Below are 20,687 nucleotides of genomic sequence, written 5' to 3' on the forward strand. Positions count from 1 at the left end.
GAATCGAGGGATGGCCAAATATTCTGAAAGATTTGGCCAGAGAGAGTGCTGCAGGAGGGGTGGGGCGATCTGTGTGTGTTTGTAGGAAAGGTGGGGGGTGGGGTCAGAAGGGCCGCCTGCGGGGGAGAAGGCTTCTTGGCAAACGCCCCAGTTTCCTGCGCTGATCCCCGCTCCCTGCCACTGCTCCCAATTCTGTTGTTTCAATAACATCATTTTTATCCACCCCACAGAGAGACTGTGTCTTTGGAGAGGGAGGCAAGGGGCCGGGCCAGGGCATGAGGGGGTGGTAATGGAAAGAGGCTGGGGTCTGGAGACAGCAGGGACTAGATTTGGGGCGCTCCCTCCTCAGGCAGAGGCAGGGCGGTCCCAGAGCCCTGGTCCCCTGATGACAAAGACAAATACATTAAAATTCTTGCCTCGGAGAAGAATGCAGGATAGGGAGAGCATTTCATAATCTGCAATAACAGTAGCAGGGTGGGGGCAGGGGTGGGTAGGGGACTCAGAACCCAGGCAGTGGTTCCCAGGGGTCTGGTCACTGGCCACCTGCAGCCTATAGGAACCCCCAAAACTCTCCAGATGCCTGTTTAGTACCGTCTGGCCTGAGTGTGTGTCCAACCTGGGTATGTCTTTGAGTGTGCTGTGTCCAGAATTGGCCTTGCCCTGCAGAAACAGTAACTGTGTACACAGTTGAGGGGCAGAGGCCACGGGTGACAGCCGGATGCCAAGAAAGGCCAAAATGGGAGGGGGCGACACCTGGGCCCCATGCTCCTCATTGGCTCCCTCCCGCCACTAGGGGACCCACCCAGGGTCCCTTCCCCTTCCCCTTCCCCTTCTCTAGACTGCTCCAGCTCCCTCACCAAAATTTTCTGTCCCCAGTACAGGGGATTAGACTGACACAGCCAGGACACCTCAGGCCATGGGGTTGGACTCACAGCAAACCTAGGAGCTTCCCCATGTGCTCATCCACCCTTCCCCAGGTCAGCCTCACCTCCTGGGTTAGGGCATCTATGATCTTCTGTGGCATCCCCTTAGTCCCCCAGCTTCATCACCATTCACTTGTCCTCACTCTCTGGGGGACTCAATCTTGCCTTCTCTCTGCTCACCAAGGATGTTTATCTCTCTGGGCAGCAGCCTCACTCCCAGAGTTCGGGTGCCATCTCCACCCCCAAAAGACCAGGAGCTTTCCTCTGTGTGCCTAAAGTTTCTACCACTTAGGAGATCCACCCCATCCCGTCCCCCTTAAAAGTTGATGCTACTCTAGATGTTGGCGATAGGGAGACTGGCCCTTGCTGTGGAATGTCCTGCACCACCTGTCCCTTGGCACCCTTGGGGCAAGCAGGCGGAGGGGCGGAGCAGGGACTGCAGCCACGGCCAGTCCGCCGGGTGTGATGAATGGAGCTGTCCCTCCTCCCCACGGGGCCTTTGATCTGCCCCCCTCGTGGGGGGGGGATGCAGGGGCATCAAAGACATTTTTGTGGCATTAGAGAATCAGATAAACGCCATCTCACCTGCAGCTGGCTCTTCCACCCCTTCTGGCCCCGGCCAAGTTGGGGAAAGAACGCGAGGCAGGCTATGCGCGGCCACGCGAGGGCCGGCTGCGGCGAGATCTGCCCTCCTACCCTCTTGTAAGTCTGCAACCTCAGCTCTACCGCTCGCTCACACGTGCGAGCGCTGGAGCGCAGGCCATTCAGGAGGTTCCTCTGGCTGTCTAATCTCCCCCTTCGCAGCCCTCCCCCGAACGCGGGCTTGAAGAGGCGGGGTGGCTGGGGAGCGAGAGTGGAGGCCTAGGGCTTCCTCCTTTCCTCGTGGAAAGACTGAGAAAGGGGCGTGCAGCGCGGAGGCGGGGCCGGTAAGGGGTGACCCCTCCTGGGTCCGCTGGTCCGACGATCGAGTTCGGCATCCCTCCCCGGAGCACCCAGCGACCCAGGAGGACTTCCTCTCCCGGCCCCCGCTCCAGCATCTCCCTCCGAACCCCCCCCCCCCCCAGCTCCCTCATTCCTGGGAAGTTTTCTCTCTTTACAGTCAACAAACCTGTCAAACGTCTCCCTTCCAGCCCGTCCCCCATTCCCCAGCTCCTCTCCACCCCCCCTCTCTCCACCCTGCTTCCCCGCCCCTCCTTGCCCCCGACTCTGGGCGGCGGCGGGGGGCTCCCAGTCCGCGAGAGGCGAAGGAAAGGGGCAAGGCAGGCGGGTCCCGCAGCCACGGGCGCTCTCGGGCCCCGCCCCGGGACCTCGCACCCTCCCTCGGCAGAGCTCCGCGCCTGCAGCCCCGGGGCGCACGGCTCTCTCCCGAGAGTCCCGCCGCCTGACTGTCGCAACTGCCACCCCACGGCCCCCCTGTCCCCCGCCCCCGCCCGGGCCCCGCTCCCCTCCCACCCCCGCCCCCGGCTCTGATTTCTTCTCCCGAGCGAGCTCGGCGGGAGACACAGGCGCTGGCTGCCCCGTCCGCTCTCCGCCTCCGCCGCGCCCTCTTCGCCCGCGATGGGCCCCCCCCGCCGCCGCCGGAGTCATCGCCTCCCGGCCGCCGCAGCCGCCACCGCCGCGCTCGCGCTGAAGCCCGAGCCCCCGCGCGCACCGGCTGGCCCCGCAGCCTCGCCCCCTACCGCACCCTCCCGTGGCAGAGTGCTCAAGATGCTGCCGCCCGCGCCCTCCCTCCTCGGGCTGCTGCTGCTGCTGCTCCTGTGTCCCGCGCACGTCGGTGGACTGTGGTGGTGAGTGCTGCGTCGGGCTGTCTGTCCCCGCGCGGCTCCCGAAGCTCAAGGGTGGGGGCTTCGGGACTGACTGGGGGCGGGGGGGCGCTCGGAAGCGCGCTCCAGCTGCCTCCGGCTCTACCTGCGAGCGGAGCCCAGCCCCCCGCAGCGGAGGTGCGTGCCGCTTTCCTGCCAGCCCCTATCTGGGTCATTTCTAAACTGCCACTCAGACGTTCCTCAACCTCCACTCCGCACATTCTGTTGTTACTTCCTCCTACCTTTGCCACACACCCTTCCCCATCCTCCCCTTTCCCCCTCGGGTTATGCGCTCAATCCAGGTCCTCAAGGAACTGGCACGTGGGTAGGAAAGAGCTACCGGGCAGACAGGGGAAAGATCTGTAGTCAGAGATCCGAAGAAAAGAATGTGTAAGGAAGGCCCTGGATTTAGGGGAGGAGGGCTGGATTTGTGGGAAAGAGAGGAACAAGGTGGGAAGCCACGAGGCAAGGAGGGTCAAACAGCTGTCTCTTCCCCGCCTTACTTTGCTCAACAACCCGCCAGCTTCTGAGTGCTACTTCAAAGTGGACAGTAGTGGCGGGAAAAAACGTAAAGGGAAACTGAGTCAGGACCCCCGGCTTTCTCTACATCCTCCTTCCGGAGCAAAGAAGAGGAAGAAAGACAGGAAAGGGACCCGGGCTCCCGGTCCTTCCAGATGTGGGGGTCAGGAATGAGAAAATACAGCCTCGGAGGTACCGGAATCGTGAAGGGTCCTCGTGGAAGTGAGGGAGGCCTGGCCAACTAGGGAATGGGGACGTAGCCTCCAGACCTGGCCCTACCTAGAGCAGACACCTACGGAGCTAAGGAACTTTGAGTCTTGGGGATGTAGAGCAACTAGGAAAGTGGGTGCCGGGTCGGGACCTCTCAGAGATCTGGAGTCCGTAGACTTTTTTTTTTTTTTTTTCCCTCCCGGTTTTTCCAGAGCTGCAAAGACCCGCCCGGAATAGGGGGGGTGTTTAAAGAGGGGGGACTTGGACAATATCACTGGTGCATCAGCCAATCCTAAGAAAGCAGGGTCTGGTCTATTTGCATAGCGCCATATCATTGGCTGGATTCTCTATCCTCCACTCCTCCCCCACCCCACCCCCCGATTTCGAAGGAGGGGTGGGGCAGGCAGATCCCTCTCTTCCAGGGAGATGGGGAGCTGGATGCCCACACAGGGAGCTGCTGGCTGCGATCCCTGTTTCGTGATGCGCGAGAGATGTCCCTTGGGGGTGTCAGGGAAGGAGCAAATCGAGGATGACCCAGGTCCGGGCTAGGGGACTTGCGGCTTTAGATCCTGGCTTAGCATAATTTAGCATAATGATAGTATGGGTCTTGAAATAGCTCTGAGATCTAATCTCGGCCATTTGTTAAATCTGTGACCTTGGATAAATCAGTTCTCCCTACACCTCAGCGTCTCAACTATAAAAGTGAGAAACAGTCCCCTAATGGGGCGGGATAGGAGGATTTGGTGCGGGGACCTACAAAATGATCTGACGTTGGGAGGTGTTCTGTAAATATTAAGTCCCCTCCTTCACGCTTCGGGTTTTCCTGGCCAGAGTCTGTAGGGGTGAAAAGGAGGATTAATTTAAATTTAAAAATCCAGGGGCTCTTGGGTGGCTCAGTCCTTAAGCATCTGCCTTCCGCTCAGATCTAGATCCCAGGCACCTGGGATGGAACCCCTCCTAGGGCTCCCTGCTCCGCGGGTAGGCCTGCTGCTCCCTCTCCCACTCCCCCTGCTTGTGTTCCTTCTCACTGTCTCTGTCACTCTCTCTCTCTGTCAAATAAATAAATAAAACTTTTAAAACAATAAATTTAAAATCCAGAGTCCCAAGCAAAACTTTGTAAAGGGATCTCTGTCTAGTGTCACAGACTCTTACTTTCTCATTTTGCCGTTTCTCAAGGCCTGGAGACCGGTCTCTCCCTGATGGTGGTTGTCCTCCTTCTACTCCTTTTCCACTTCTCCAAATCATTCTTATTCTTCCAGGTAAAATACCACATCCTCCATAACACTGTCTCTTTGTCTTTCCTCTTTTGCCTTCTGTATGCTCCCACTGCGCGCCACACACTGGGTAACTATGCTAGTTACTTCATTTTACTGACAACCATCCCCTCTGTGGTCCTTCTTCCCTGCTTCTGGAAGGCAGAGTCTTTGTTTTTGGGCCCTGGAGGCTAAAGGGGCTGGGGAAGTTTTGCAGAGTGTTGCTGATTTGGTTGATTCCCTGAGACTTGTGTCTGTGGGGGTTCCTTTGTTCAGGAGGGGCTGCTGCATGGGTGACAAGCCAGAGGAAGAGAGGCCTGGTCGCTTGGAGACTGACCCTGGAGCTAGGAAGCCGGGAGTGGGGGAGGAGGTGAGGAGGGCAGGTGTAGGAGAACACAGGGGCCTTCATGGCTGCAGCTGCAGGGCGAGCTGGGTGAAGAGTGAGGGGCTGGGGTGATAAGGTGTCCAGCAACTGCCACTCTCAGCTGCTTCTCAGAGAGAAACTGCCTCTCCCACCTGCACAGGCCCCCTCACTTTCTTCTTTCTCTTTCTGACACTTCATTCTTTTGGTCTGATCCCAGATTCCTTTCTCAGGACCTTCGACTCTACTTGCTTACTCTCTTGTCCCCACCCCACCATCGCTCTCCAAGATCTGGTTTGGGCTGGAGGGGTGGACCCAGCATCCCCGGTGGCCTAAGGCTCCTGACACTCCTTGCCCACCCCTCGCCCCCCCCCCAGCACTGCCCCCCATGCCAGCTTTACTTTGGCTAGGAATTTTATCAGGCCTGGGGCTTCCAGGCTGTTCCCTGATGTCTAGGACCTAACTGCTGGCCCTCTTGTCCTTGCTTCTCAGAGAATGCTAGCCAGACCAGAGCTCTAGCAGACAGAAAGGTGGAAGCCATTGTAGTGCACTCTGACATTCTGGTAGCAACCAGGCTGGGGACAGAGAGGACCCCAGGAACTCTGAGTGACTGGACTGCCCAGTTAGGAAAGGAGGGTCCTGTAGGGGAGTGATCCAGGTCCTGGAATAGGCTCAGGTACCCGGCTCTGGATTCCAGAAAAGTTTCCCTTCCACCTTGTTTCCCCCTCCTCCTTCCCCCTCCATGCAATGCATGCTTTTTAAACTCTGCCTCTCGGTCTGTGTCTTTCCCATCTGTAACCATATCTTTGTAAATCGCAAAATCCCAGATTCCAAGACATTGGCCAGGCTCTCTTGAGGTCATCTTGTCCAGCCCACTGCCTCCAGGCCATCCAGCCTGTGCTCTGGCCCTGACGGATCCCATTCTGAGAGTGAGGCAGAGAGGGAAAGTCTGGCTTCCGGGGGCACCCTTCCAGCCTGCTCTGAACCCCTCCCGCCCTCCCCCAGGAAGTTCTTCTCAATGTCTGACCCATCTTTATTTATGCCTTCAATCCGTGGTTGTGGAAAATAGCTCACTCACAGAATAGCCATATCAGTCTCCCTTCTTCTCCCTTCCTCTTTCTGTTTTATATTTTCTATGAAAGAAACTAACCCTCCCCCTTGTTCCACATGCAAAACAGCACCCAGTCTCACTCCCTTCTGCTATCTCATCATGCCTTTCTCCCCCCTCCCGCCCCTTATGGAAAGGAAATAGGAGCCAGAGGCCTAGAACAGTCTCATCTCTGGCCCCACAGGGAGTCAGGGAAAGGACCCAGGCTTCTTCCTGATACCCAGGTTTTCCAGCTGAGAGCCCCCCCACCAGCTCCAGGCTGGGGTTGGCCACCCTCTTCCACTGCATCTTTAACTGACCCTTTGTGGGCAGTCCGGTAGCTGGCCCCCATTGAGCTCAGGGTGGGGTGGAGAATGGGGGTGGGGTGGCCATCCAGTACCCCCTCCAGCCTCCCGCCTTGGCAGCTTCCCCTGGAGGGAGACAATGGGGCTGTGAGCAGAAAAGGGCAGGGGCAAAAGGAGGCTGGCTTGATTCGGCCCAGAGCCCACCAGAGGGCTGGCACTGGGGCATTTCCTGGGCGGGGGGAGCCCCCTCCTGCCCCATTCTCATCAGAAGCCAGGAGTTGGTGGAGGGAGAGGTCAGTGGGAGGTTTGATCACCAGGGCCCAGTAAGGGGGATTCCAGAATGTGTACTTTGATGGAGAAATGCAGCTGTGGACGGGATGAAGCGAGGGCGGGGGGTGTGGGCAGCAAGGCCCTGGTCAGTCTGGCAGCAGGGCTCCCAGCCAGCAGAGGGGCGGGGGCACCAGGGAACACAATATCCTGTGCCTGGGGACTGGGCAGAGCGCCCTCTAGCCTGTGTCCTCCTTCCTGCCCGGGGCAGGGTGGGGTGAAACCTTGGGTGCTTCCCCTGATGTGCCTGAGGCGGAGCTGAGGGAGGGAAAGGTCGCTGGGAGGGATCTTCTGTTTTCCACCTGGCCTCAAAAGCTGTTTCCTCTGGTTCCAAGCCCCTGATTTAAGCCAGAAATGAAATCGAGGAAGGACCTGGAGATCGCCTAAGCCAATCTTCTCACTTACGTTTAGAAGTCCCGCAAAGTCCAGGGACAGGAGGGGACTTGCCTCGGGCCACCCAGGAGCAGGCAGTGAGGACCAGGGCTGGGAGTCGGCCTCCTGCTCAGTACCTCTTCCCTGCATTCATTCAGTGAGGGGTGGGGGGTCAGGAGAAGGGTATAGGGCCATTCTTCCCATGGTTATTCCCCACCTCAGCATGGGAGAGCAGAGGGACATGACAGATTCTTCTTAGAGAACCCACTGGAGGGTCAGTGCGTCCATTCCTTCTCCTCCCACGGCCCTGACCCACAGGAAGCCTTCTTGGTGGGTGAAGGCCTTCAGGGAAGGGAGATCCCCTGCGTCTCCAAGAGCCACAAGAAGGGGAGTGGTGTGAGGAGCCGGAAAGGGCAGTGTCCAGGATGGGGCAGTGGGAACCAGATTGTGGGAGAGGGGTGGCATGGGGTGTCTGGTGGAATGGGCGGTGGGGAGGTAGGGGTTAAAAAGGAGCTGGGGCATCACTGGCTTTGATGTGGGGGTGGGGGTAGGGGCTGGGGGAGAGGGAGCAGTAATTACCGAGTTAGACAGAGCAGGACAGGACGGGCGGGCGGGCACAGGCCCGGGCCCAGCCGCCTCAAGCAGCCGTCAGGCAACATTTTTCTGCCCCTTCTCCACCACCCACCTCCCCCACCCCCGTGCAGCCCCCACCCATAGCCCCGGGGCTCAGGGCTCCCTCTGTTGGCTTCTAGGAGGTGGGGGTCAGACGAGGGACCCTGGGGGTGAGTGTGAGGAAATGGGGGGGGGCGTGAGGCCTTTCAGAGGAGGCTGGGCATAAAAAGGGTCTGTGATCTCCTCAGCCTCAATAACCCACCCAAGAGTGCTCTCTGGGGGAAAGGGAGGGATCCTGGTGGACGCTTCTGGTCCAGTGGCACAGCCGGCAAAAGAGGACATAACGCAGGGATCCTAGCTGAGGAGTAAGGGCAGAGAGTTGGTGAAAGGGTGTTTTCAGGAGCCCACAAAAGCTGCCTGGGCTTCTACTCCTTGTCCTGCACTGGGCAGGCTCAAGAGATAAACCCAGGTGTGGCCGGGAAGGCGACACCCTCTTGCTGGAGCTCACGGTTGGGACAGACCCCTTTCCTGTGTACCAGAGAAACAGGCAGGTGTCATTTATTTCCATTTCATAGTTGTGGAAACTGAGGTTCAGAAGGTTAGGACTCATTCATTCAACAAATATTAAGTTCCAGCTTCACGTGTGAGGGACTCGTTAACATCCTAGAACAAGCAAATGACAGAGCCCAGATCCAAACCCCAATTGCAGACTTCCCAAACTCTGAAGGTGTGCTATTGATGACATTATATGACCAGAAAACAAGACAAAATAGTCAAATGAGCGACACCGGAGTGATGCGATGCAGGAGGGCGAGGTCAGTGAGGGCTGGGGCTCAGGGGTGGCTCCTTGCGGCAATAAGATCTGAGGTGAGCTTGGAGACATGATTACAATGACTTCAGGGTTGGGAGGGCGTGGCTCTGAGTCCAGAAAGTTAGAGGTGTAATCTGGGATGAATGCAGAGTTAGCCAACCCTGCTAAGAGCGAGGAAGGGCAGCGGAGAGGAGGGCAGGTGAAGGCCCCTGAGGTCTTCTGATAATCTCATGTGGTCATCACCCTCCAGCCCCTTTGGTTTCAAAAATATTTACCTAGGGGCACCTGGGCGGCTCAGTGGGTTAAGCACTTGCCTTCAGCTCAGGTCATGATGCTGGGGTCCTAGGATGGAGCCTGGGCATGCTGGGCTCCTCATTCAGCATGCTGCTCCCCCTGCTCATCCTTTCTCTCTCTCTCTTTCTTGCAAACAAATATTTAAAAAAAAATTTTTTTTTTTAAATATTCACCTGAATGCCTTGCAGTAAGGATCTGTCCATTGAGTGGCCTGAGTCTCATCCCTCCTTGGATGTCTGTTTGTATAATGAGGGGTGAGGTGGTTAGAACAGGGCTAGGTGGTTTCTGGCATTCCCTTTGGCTCTCTGAATCTAGGCATGAGAAGGCAGTTTAGGCCAGAATCTGGGGCCCCCAGGGCTTAGATCTACAGATGTTGACAGTAGGAACTGGCTGGTCCCCTAAAGCCACCTCACTTGGCTATTGACTCTACCAGTCAAGGTCCCTGGGAAGGATATCTTGGCACCATCCAAGCCAGTTAGAATGGCCAACCCTAGGCTTGTCCCTTCTTGTCTGCATACTGATTTCTCTTGGGATTAGCCTCATTTTTTTCTATGCCCAGGAATGGCTATTTGATTAGGATCTCAGATCCTACATACTACACATTCTCTGTTTCCTACCACCACTGGGCTCCAGCCCCCCAAACATGCAGATGCTCCCATATGGGCCCATCTTCCCTGGGCTGACCCGGGGCCAATGCTGACTCAAAGACCAAAAAAGCAGAGTTGATTCCCTAAGGAAGCAGAAGGGAAGAAAGGAGGATAAAGGAAGAGGGGAGATGGGGAGATGCCCCCCCCCACTCTTCTGGACTTTTGTTTCCTGTGACTTGGGGATGGGAGCGAGGACAGCAGGGCAGGGAGGAAGCTGGTCCCTTGGGATTCTAGCTGCTACTATTGCCCATCCCTCCTCCTGACCAGCTCGTAAACAAGCCTCTTTCCCAGGCAGCCAGCCAGCCTGGGGAGCCAGACCCAGACCAGCAACTAACTCTGGGGCAGCCCCTCAGCCCTGAAAAGGGCTGGCGCCGCCTCCTGGAGGGCCCTACCCTTCCTGCTCCTCCGGATCCTCTCCTATCTCTAGCCCGTGGCAAGCAGACAAGGTCTGGAGCTTTTTGCTTTTCTCCTGGCATACCCCCACCCTCTCTTGCTTCCCCAGGGTAGGAGGAGTGAGAGGAGAGGGATGGGGTCAGAGTAACCTTGAGAGGATAAGGCCAGTCAACCTTGGGAAAGTAGGGAGTTAGCAGAGGGCAGGGTTGGGATGGGGAGGCTGGGGAGTTTAGTGGCATGGGGGGGATGTGGAGGGGAGGGAAGATGAGTTTGCAGAGCCCCAGACTCCCAGGTGGCAGGCAAGGACCTGGACAGCCCCAGGGAGGCTGACTCCCTGCCTTTGCATCCAGTGTGGGGGGAGGGGCTGGGGAGAGAGGAAGCTAATCAGGAGTCCTGGAATCACATGTGGACAGGGGCCTGGCCTCCAGTTGAGGACATTGTCCTTAGCTTAGAATGAACATTTGAATGAATGTTCATTCATTCAAAAGCATGTATTAAAGGGTTTCATTGTGTTATTATAGTGATCATTCACAACGTGCAAACTTTCATAATAAAAACTGGGGGAAATACGAAGTAAGCACCTAAAAATCTGCTATGGGAAGCAAAAGAAAACGTCACTTCTAACTCCCACGGTGCTCATTGTCTTATTTTATGACGCTATACAGCCATGCTGGAAGCTGCCTCAAATCCTTGTTGTAATGAGGTGGATAAGTGGATTGTTGGGGGGGATAGATAATCTGTGGCTAGATAGAGAGATAAGGACTGATCTACACTTGAAGGTCATTGGGCCCCTGAAAACCAGCTTGGGCTGCCGTACCCCACCCGTGGCCCACTCCCCATCACTCCATCCACCACTTCTCTAGAGTTGGGAAGGGGTTGGAGCTGGACCCTTCCAAGCTGCGGTGGGAACGTGGGAACGCAGTGACGAGCAGGTCTTAAGCGTGGAGGAAGGAAGGTCTGGACTGTAAGTCTCTTCACTGAGAGAAGAATCACGGCTTCAGGATTACCTGGGTAGGGAGACTGACAATGATCTGACAGGGTGGGGTCTGGTGTGGGGGGAGAGTAGGAGACCTTAGAGGACAGAGCTTATACATTTTCCTGGAACTCCCTCTTCAAGCATCTCACTCCCCAGAGTTAAGACGTTCTATCTTAAGACCTAAATTCCACTCTCTGCTGTTCAAGCCCATTACATCTCCTTGTCCTGGGGCCTGAACACGCCTGGGCAGCCTGTACTTTCGGAGCAAATGGGGTGGGGGTGGGCACAAAAGCTGAACTGAAAAGTAGGCCACCTTGACTTTTGGCACCTAGCTCCCACTTTCCTCTACGTTTTCTATCTCCTGGTGCCACTTCTCCCCAGTGGGGAGTCTTTATCTGCCCTCTGCTGAAGGGTTTTGGGGGATCTTGAATGACGCTCAGGTCCAAATGCTCCCCCCACTCATTCCTATAGTGAGCACTGCGGTCAAGTCCGAGCAATCAGATTAAAGCAGTTCCACTGGGTTCCCTCTCTCCAAACCAGTCACTGCCAGAGACGTCAGGGCTTGGCTTGCTGCCCTGCTGCTCTGAAGAGGTCGCAGACCCTGGAGCAGAAGGGTCGGTGTCACTTACTTCACAGTCATGCTTCAGAGTCTCGGTCCCCAGCTACTTCCTCTTGCTCTCCAGTTCAGGGAAGCAAGCTATCATGGTGCCAGGGGCCCACCGTAGAGATAAAAGCCCAACCTTCCCATTTTCCAGGACAAGCTGACCTGGCCAGGGGGTTGTGGCTGCCTGCAGAGCTCCCCTTCCTAGCCATTCTAAAATCCTATGGCCTTCCATATCTCTGGGATTGGCCCTGTCTTTCCTGCATCAGGGCTGTTCAGCAGCCAAAACCAGCTTGTTGTCCACTAAGACCAGATCCTTCTTTGATACTGCCTACTTTTCTCTGCATCTTTTTATGATTTATGACTGTTTTTTACTCTGACAGTTTTCTTGATCTTCCTCCTGTTCATTTCTTCCTTGCCTGCTTTTTGGCTCACCTGGTGCCCTGTGCTTGACCTTGAGTCAAATTCCTATAAGGATTTATTAATGAAGATATGCACAGAAGGATAAGACGAATACTTGCCTTATAGCAATTTTAGTCTAAAATCTAGTTAAGAGGGGCCCCTCAATCGTTAAGCGTCTGCTTTCAGCTCAGGTCATGATCCCAGGGTCGTGGGATCAAGCCCCGCCTCCGCTCTCTGCCCAGCGGGCTTGCCCACTCCCCCTGCTTGTGTTCCCTCTCTAGCTATCTCTCTCTGTCAAATAAATAAATAAAATATTTTTAAAAAATGAAATAAAATCTACTTAAGAGGGGACATGGAACGGTAGGAGAACCAGACAGGACAATCTCAAATCCCGTTCGGGTGGGGGAGACAAGAGCCGCATGCCAGCCCTTAGCCCTGGGCTGAGCCGGGCTGGTCTCCCTCCCCATCGCCCCAAGCCCTCTGAGTCATACCTTCCATTCTTTGCTTTCCAGGGCGGTGGGCAGCCCCCTGGTCATGGACCCCACCAGCATCTGCAGGAAAGCTCGGCGGCTGGCAGGACGGCAAGCCGAGCTGTGCCAGGCCGAGCCAGAAGTGGTGGCGGAGCTAGCCCGGGGCGCCCGGCTTGGGGTGCGAGAGTGCCAGTTCCAGTTCCGTTTCCGCCGCTGGAACTGCTCCAGCCACAGCAAGGCCTTTGGGCGCATCCTGCAGCAGGGTCAGTGGGGGCAGAGCACCCAGGGAACGGCTTTTGCTTCTCTGGGGGATCAGTGGGGAGGGAAGTTGGAGGAGCCTGCCTGAGCCCCACCCGTCCCACGAGTCTGTGCGCACCCTGTCCCGACCCTGTCTCCCAGCCACGCAGCCTTGCCCCTCACCGCACCCCGCACCCCTCCCCCCGCCTCGGTCTTGCCCGCTGACTGCCCCTCCCTGCGCCCGCAGACATTCGGGAGACGGCTTTCGTGTTCGCGATCACGGCTGCGGGCGCCAGCCACGCGGTCACGCAGGCCTGCTCCATGGGTGAGCTGCTGCAGTGCGGCTGCCAGGCACCCCGCGGGCGGGCCCCGCCCCGCCCCCCCCGGTCTGCCGGGCACCCCCGGGCCCCCGGGCCCCGCCGGCTCCCCCGACGGCAGCGCCGCCTGGGAGTGGGGAGGCTGCGGCGACGACGTGGACTTCGGGGACGAGAAGTCGAGGCTCTTCATGGATGCGCGGCACAAGCGGGGACGCGGAGACATCCGTGCCTTAGTGCAACTTCACAACAACGAGGCGGGCCGGCTGGTGAGTGGGGGCAGGGCTGGGTTAAGAGCCTGTGTGGGTGTGAATGTGCCAGTATGGGTGGGTGTGAGCAGACGTGGGTGAGGGTAGCGTCTGTGGGAGCCTGTTGGTGGACTTATGTGGAAGTGGGGGTGTGCGTGAGGCCGTGTAGGTGTGGGAGTGTGTTAGGGGTGTGGAAGCCACGTGGTAGAGAGGGACCACTTGGGGAGGTGGGCTGGGGTGTGGAGGGGTGCGTGGGAGGTAAGGGGGCCAGCCTGGAAGAAGGAGTCCCTTGGGAGGCTGGGAGGGCCTGGCGCTGGTGGTCTAATGGGCAGGGTTGGGAGGGGACTGCCAGGGAAGAAGACTCTGGGCCTTTAGGGACCTCAGGTAGGGCAGACAAACCTCTGAGACCGGACAGATGGGACAAAGCTTGGGCTAGGTAGAGACCTAGCTTCCCCAGTAGGGGCAGAGGAGGGTGACAAAAGCTGGGGATGAAAGAAAAGATAGAAGTTGGGGCAACAGTATGGGGTCTGGAGGTGGAGGGGTCCGGTGAGGCCGAGAGGGGCTAGAACAGGCCCAAGAGGGATGGGCTTGGAAAGCTGTGAAAGACTAAGAGTAGAAATTGGTGAAGGAAGGAGGGAGTCAGGCAGAGGCCAGGAAAGCTGTGACCGAATCTGGGTACTTGCCAACTGGCTACCCACCAAACCCGGAGTGGGTCCTTCTGGGGATCCTGGCAGCCTCTCCCTTTCCCTCTGCAAGGAGGAGGGCCCCACGAGCTCCTTTTTAGAGACAAGAAGCTGTCTAGGTCAGAAGTTTCCAGCCCCCCGTGTGAGGAAGGACAGAGGCCTGGGGGTGGGAGTGGGGCATGGTAAGGGGGCGGGGCACACAAGTCTGTAGATCAGGTTGGCTTCTGGACTCTTGAGCTTCCAGAGATGATCTTTCTGGGTCATCTGACACCATAAATTTCTAGAGAGGTTGTGATCTTAGACCTCAGCTTCAGACACAAAATAGCAAATAAAGGGCAGGAGTTCTGGGTTCCAGTTCTCAGTAATGCATTCACAGTGGCCCTCCAGCACCCTAGGCCTCAGTTCTAGGGTACTCTGGGGATGCCCCCACACACATCCTGTGTCCTCCAGGGTTCAGGCCTGAGGCATCAGGCAGGGGCTAAGAGGGGGCCCAGAGAGGAATGTCCGGACAGGCCCACATACCTGTCAGAGACGGGTGGGGAGGGGTGGCAGAGACAGACGCCCAGGAGGCAGTCTCTGCGACTTTGCTCAGCCCTGCCTGGGGCCGTGAGGGGCAGCGAGGAGAGGGGGGCGGGTTGGTAGGGTGGTAGGAGGAAGAGAGTGCGACAGCTGCAACCCTTCCCCGCCTCCCTCCAGGGAGAATCTCACCCCTGCCGTCCATTCTGCTTTCTCTCCCATTCCCTGACTTTGGATTCTGCGGTCTTTGTGCTACTCGGTACAGCGCCCCACTCCCCCCACTTCTCTTACTCTTCCATCTTGATCATTTTTCCTTCTTTCAGAGCTTTTGCTCCGTGGATTTCCTCCTCTCCACCGTGCGCTCTTCTTTTTATCTTTGGTCTGCTCTTTTCTCTCTTCTGTCCACCCCCCCCCTTCCCACCCCCCCCCCCTTATTCTAGGTCGGTCCTCTGGGCCTTTCCAAACCACGCACCCCTGATCTGTCCCCATCCGCCCGCTCCTTTGCTCCCCGCAGGCTGTGCGGAGCCATACGCGCACCGAGTGCAAGTGCCACGGGCTGTCGGGCTCGTGCGCGCTGCGGACCTGCTGGCAGAAGCTGCCCCCGTTCCGCGAGGTGGGCGCGCGGCTGCTCGAGCGCTTCCACGGCGCCTCGCGTGTTATGGGAACCAACGACGGCAAGGCTCTGCTGCCCGCGGTCCGCACTCTCAAGCCGCCGGGCCGCGCCGACCTCCTCTACGCAGCCGACTCGCCCGACTTCTGCGCTCCCAACCGGCGCACCGGCTCGCCCGGCACGCGTGGCCGCGCTTGCAACAGCACCGCTCCGGACCTCAGCGGCTGCGACCTGCTGTGCTGCGGCCGCGGGCACCGCCAGGAGAGCGTGCAACTCGAGGAGAACTGCCTATGCCGCTTCCATTGGTGCTGCGTCGTTCAGTGCCATCGCTGCCGCGTGCGCAAGGAGCTCAGCCTCTGCCTCTGACGCGCCACCCGGCGCCTGCGGGACCTCTGGACCCCAGCGGGGGCGCTGCCCACCTTCTCCTGGCCACAGGCCATCTTCCATGCCTCCGGAAGCTGAGAGGCGGTGGGGCTGGAGATACACGGCTGCCCAGGAAGGCCCATGGCGCTGGAGAACAGCACCCCCCCGCCCCCAGGGAGCGCTCTGGAGGGCTTCTGGGAGGAGGCTACGCAGTCCCTCTCGCTCTTTGGCCCCTATATGGAAACCAAAGAGCCCATCTCTAGGCCTCTGGATGCAGGAATCCTTAGAACTGTTGGCCATGGGGTGGGTGGGTGAGTTTCGTATCAATAAAAGTATTTAAGCCAATAGGACTGGGCCCACAGTTTGGGAGGGGAGCTGGGCTCCTGGGGGGCTGCCATGGGGCCAGGCTTCCAAAGGAGTGTGTAAAGGAAGCTGGTTTTGACAGAACTAGCATCCTTAGGTCCCCGTCTTCTCACCTATTGGATTAGGCTCTCCTGGTCACCTGGTGATGAGCCACTCTTGTCACATTTCTCCACCTGGATCTGCAAGCTGGGGAAGACCTAAGCCATCCCTCTTTAAAGGAACAGATTGAACAGGTCTAAGAAAGCAGATCAGAAGCCTCCGGTAGTGTACTTAGCTCTCAGATCAGCCCTCATCTTAATTCTGGGGGACTGCGACACTTTCATCTGCCCTTCTGTTTCTGTGGCCCCTGGGGAATTCAAGGGTAGACATTCAGGGCCACCCAAGCCCACAGGATTAAAGCACTTTATAAACTGTGGAATGTGATGAAATGATGTTATTAGTGACATCAGACTTTGTTACCATCAAAACTAACTTCACCTGCATTAGCGTCCAAAAGGCAGCCCTGAATAGCATTTCTAATTACACTCAGAGGGAGATGAAACAAAGTTGTCCCAAGCTTTCTCTTGGCACCCAACCACATTTCCTTCCTTCTGATTCTTTCTCAGGAAGCTGATGTTGAGGCTGAAGGGACAGAGAGGAAATGGTTTGGGGTTCTGGGTTCTCCAGAACTGAATCTCATGCCTCCATCTTCCTCCAGTGGATGGGGGAGGGCATAGGCAAATGGCTGGGATTCGGGGCCCCCAATTCTCCCACCATCCAAATACTGTAGTTGAGAATGACTGTCCCACCAAGGTATGTAGGCAAAGCATGAGCTCTGGATTGAGGCACTCTGGGTTGGAAACTGCTGCTGCTTAGAAGGTGACAATATAGGCACGCTAGCCTCAGTTTCCTTAGCTGTACAATGGGAACACCGTCATGTCTCAGTTATCTATTACTACATAACAAACAACCCCCAAATAATTACTTCTCATAATCCTGTAGGTTAGGAATTTGCCAGATTTCAGCTTGGTGGTTCTGCTCCTTATGGCAGAACTATTGGCTGTGGTCCTTCACTTCGCCACCTCCTGCAGTGGCTGGGCTGGGCTGGACAGTCTAAGAGGCTTTCCTCAGATGTGTCTAGTGTCACAGGCCTCTGCCCTGGCCTCCTCCTCTCTGTGTAGCTAACATGGGCCTCCTCACAGCATGGTGGCTTTGGCAGAGTCAGACCTCTTCTCCAGATGGGCTTTCAGAATAGGTGGTGCTTCGTGTGAAGGCAGAAGTTCCTTAAGGTCCACAACATTGCTGTCACTTGCCATTGGTGGACCCACATCACAGAACCAGCCAAAATTCAAGGGAAGGGGAAATTGACTCCACCACTCAATGGGAAAGCGTCAACACCATCATAACCCATTCACCTTCTCATAGAATCATGGGGAGGATTTTTTTTTTTTTGAGATATGGAAAGCACTTAGCATAACCTTGGGCACAATAATTTATGTCAAGCTTATATTTAATAAATGGCAGTTAGTGTGGGAGTGGGTATAGCTGATGTTCTCAGGGAAGACCCTCATTGCAAATGAAGATACCCAACTCAAACTAGCTTAGGTCAAAGGAATGAATTACTGGAAAAATAATGAAAAAGGGAATTAATTAACTGGGAAGTCCAGAGGTAAGACAGAATTCAAGCACAACAGAACCCAGGGGCCCAAACAATGTCATGGGTCTTTCTCCCCTGTCTTCTTCCCTCATTACTATGCCCACGTCAATAGTTTCTACCTTATCTCTGCTCTTCTTTTCATACTGTCCTCATTACCTCCTGCTGCAGATAGACTTTCTCTATATGCCAGCCCTATGCCCACATTCTTAGAGCTGGTGGTCTAAAATAGAATGGTTTTCCCAGCAAAAGCCCTAAGGAAGACCCTGATCTGGCAGTTTGGGTCACTTGCCCATCCCCAAACCAATAACCATCCAGGAAGATGCATTACCATGACTGGGACTGGTGCCCCCCAACCCCCACCCAAGATCGCAGGTATTGGGGGCATAGGGAGGAGAGAAGAGTGTTTCAAATGAAACAAAAGGAAGGGGGAACTCATCCTGGACGTAACAGACCTAACCCATGCCTTCCAGTGCATCTGTCCTCCCTCCCCACAATGCCTCTGCATGGACCTCTTGACACAGCCTGGTTCGGCCCTCAAGAATCAGAGAATCACGTTCCGACCCCAGAGTGAAGCATGTATGGAGAGGGGGTATCGGGTGGCAATGGGAAGGAAAGGGCATCTGAGTTTTCCTTCCTGCCTCCTCCTGGCTCCCTTAGGTCAAAGGCCCCGGGCTTCTGGGAAGTGTCATGGAGAATCTTGACTCAGCACCTCTCTACTCAACAAAGTTTGTATAACTTACCAAGGGGGAGAGTAGAATTGGCGTCGTGGGCCACATAGAGAAGAAATGAAGCTCCGTCAGGAGCTTATATACACAGCTCTGCCTTCCCCAGAGCTGGGTTCAATACTCAAAATATGTAAATTATAAATAAGTAATAACAATCTCCTGCACTTCTATCATAGACCACTAGAGGGCGCATAGAGTCCAGCTTCCCTATTAACAGAGCCCTATAGACAAGACCTGCAAGACATTTGGGGAGTTCAGAGAGCCATAGGCAGGAGAGGGTGGGATGAAAAGAAGCAAGGACACCCACAGACAGCTTGGGTCAAGCTGTTAGGGTTCCAGACTGTCTGGGGCCTCTGGGGCTGACCCGGACGTAGGGCTAGGATGCTTGCTTCCCGATCTCTACTGTCAGGTCCTAGTGAGTGGTACAGAGTGGGTGCTGCTGGACTCCATGATGCCACAGAAGGAAACCGAGGCAGTGGCATGAACTGATACCACCCCAATCAGGTTAAAAGGAATTCAGAGAAAGTAGTATGATACAGTGAACAAAAGGCTTACTGTTAGCTTGACCTTGATCAAGTCTATAAATCTCTCTGAGCCTCAGTTTTCCCGTCAAAAAATGGGGGTGCCTGATAGCTTTGAAGTACCTAGTAAGAGGACACTGCAACCTTCAAATGGCTAGTTGTATGCTCTCAGTCCATCCTCTGGGACCAAGTTCAGTGGGAGTCTGGGAAATGGCTTCTGTGCTGGGTGAGAGCCTTGGCTTTAAAGGCACCATTTTGACCACTATCTTGGCCATGTTTAAGCTCAGAGACAGCTCTGTGCCCTTGCACTGCTGCCTTGGAAGAAGGCTGGATGCAGAGCTCAGAAATGCCCCCTCACCACCACGCCTTGCTCATCTCCTGCTCAGCCCCAGGCACAATCTGAGCCATGAAGGTTCCCTGCTGGCTGAGTGGTGGGGGGACATGTGGTACCGGGGAGATGGTGGAAGAGCACAGAGGCACCCCAGATGTGTGCATGACCACATCAGGAACAGCCAGAATGCAGGCAGCTGGGTGGGGATGCAGCTGGAATAAGGCCAAGGGCTCATTTCCCCCTGCTTCTGATGACCATCTCATCTGGAGGGGAGTTCGGGACTAAAGCAGCAAGTTAATCCCCTTGCTGAGGGGTGCTGGTCCCTGAGGCCTGAAGGATAAGATAAAGGAGCTCCCTTATGGGTCTGGGGCTCCTTCCCTCTCCTCTTCACCAAGACAGACTTCTCTTGCAGAGGCTCAGGACTGAGCCTGGCCTGGACCAGGTTGGGGCCATGAGGGGCCCACCTGTTCTCACCCTGATGTCTCCCCTTGCCCTCCCTTCCCTGCAGCTTCCTCCAGAGTTGCCACAGCTGGAACCATTCTCCAAGCTGCCTTTCATCCCTACTGCTCCCCCCCACCCCCAGTGGCCCCTATAATTTTGGTCTCAGCTGGCGGCTGCGGGGGCTGGGGCTGGGCTGAGGGCCAGGGCCCAGGGCAAGGCCAGGGTGGGGTCTGGGGGCTGCTGATAGGGGCTTGCCCACTGGCCGGGGGTCATTTGGGATTCGGGCTCCAGTTGCACACTCTCTTTCTGGACCTGATCTCTGCATATGCCAAGGTCCTGTGCCTACATATGCCTCTCCTTGTCCTGAGAAGTGCCCCAGGCTGGGGCACATTTAGACCCTCGTGACATCAGGCCAGAACTATGCCCAAGTGCAAACAAGACTTGAGAGTCATTATTTGCTTCCTGGGGTTTTCCAAAGAAAGGGTCTTCTCCCTCTCTTTTACACCTCTATATTTCATGAACAGTGGGGGTGGGGGACAGAGAGACCTTCCCTAGGCAGAGGCAGGTCAAAGGGGGAAAAAAATGGCCTCTCGAGCAGCTCAGTAGAATTTCCCAAATTTGGTCCTCATGAAAATCACTTGAGATAACCTAGGCCTTGCCCCTGGGCAGGCTGATTCTGCTGCATGGACCCAGAATCAGTATTCCGCACAACGGCTTATCCCAGGGGGTACATACGATGCATCAAGCATGGAAAGGCTGGTGTGAGCTCTATCCAGGGAGTAAGGAGGTCATGAATGCATTCCCTGTCCCACCTTGGGCCTCTTCCTAATCCTTTCTTTGCCTCAGTTTCCCCAACAGCCAATGGGTACATGACTCCCAGCCTGGCTTGTCCCTGTGGGGCCCTCTCCCAACCCAGACTCACTGCCTCCTTCCTGTGCTGAGTCTGGTCCTGCTCTACCTTCCCCATACTCTTCCCAAACTCTAGTACCAAGCTGTCCTTGTCCCTGCAGCATGGCGAAGGAAGAGTGGGGAGGGCAGGGGGCGGCTGGGGTCAAACAAGGCTCTGGCTGACGCAGACTGCTTCCTGCCCCCGGCTGTTTTCCTGCTGTCCAGCCAGACTGCCCCCCCCCATCGCCCCACCCCCACCCCCAGCAGCCTCAAGCCCTTAATTCCTGACAGCTGCGGTGGCTGCCGGCAGAGATGGGGGGGGGAAGGGGGGTGGGAGGATGCCGTCAGCCTGCTGTTGCTCAGGCTGCCCCTACCACCTGACAGTCTGGGGACAGGGAAGGCCCCACCCCTCTCCAATTCCCCAGGGATGGGCAATTCCAGGAATG

General features: G+C 56.5%; 1 protein-coding gene across 1 annotated transcript; it reads left to right on the forward strand.

Annotated features, from left to right (window-relative positions):
* The first annotated feature begins 2,608 nt into the window (after positions 1-2,608).
* Positions 2,609-15,452, forward strand: WNT6 (Wnt family member 6). Its single transcript, XM_032857958.1, is given in 5 exon segments — positions 2,609-2,710; positions 12,408-12,628; positions 12,850-12,980; positions 12,982-13,185; positions 14,878-15,452. Coding segments are annotated over 5 exon segments (1,098 nt in total). The 5' UTR covers positions 2,609-2,630; the 3' UTR covers positions 15,340-15,452.
* Positions 15,453-20,687: the final 5,235 nt, after the last annotated feature.

The sequence above is a fragment of the Lontra canadensis genome, unplaced genomic scaffold (assembly GCF_010015895.1).
Source record: "Lontra canadensis isolate GAN:19392208 unplaced genomic scaffold, GSC_riverotter_1.0 scaffold13, whole genome shotgun sequence".
Classification (NCBI taxonomy): Eukaryota; Metazoa; Chordata; class Mammalia; order Carnivora; family Mustelidae; genus Lontra; species Lontra canadensis.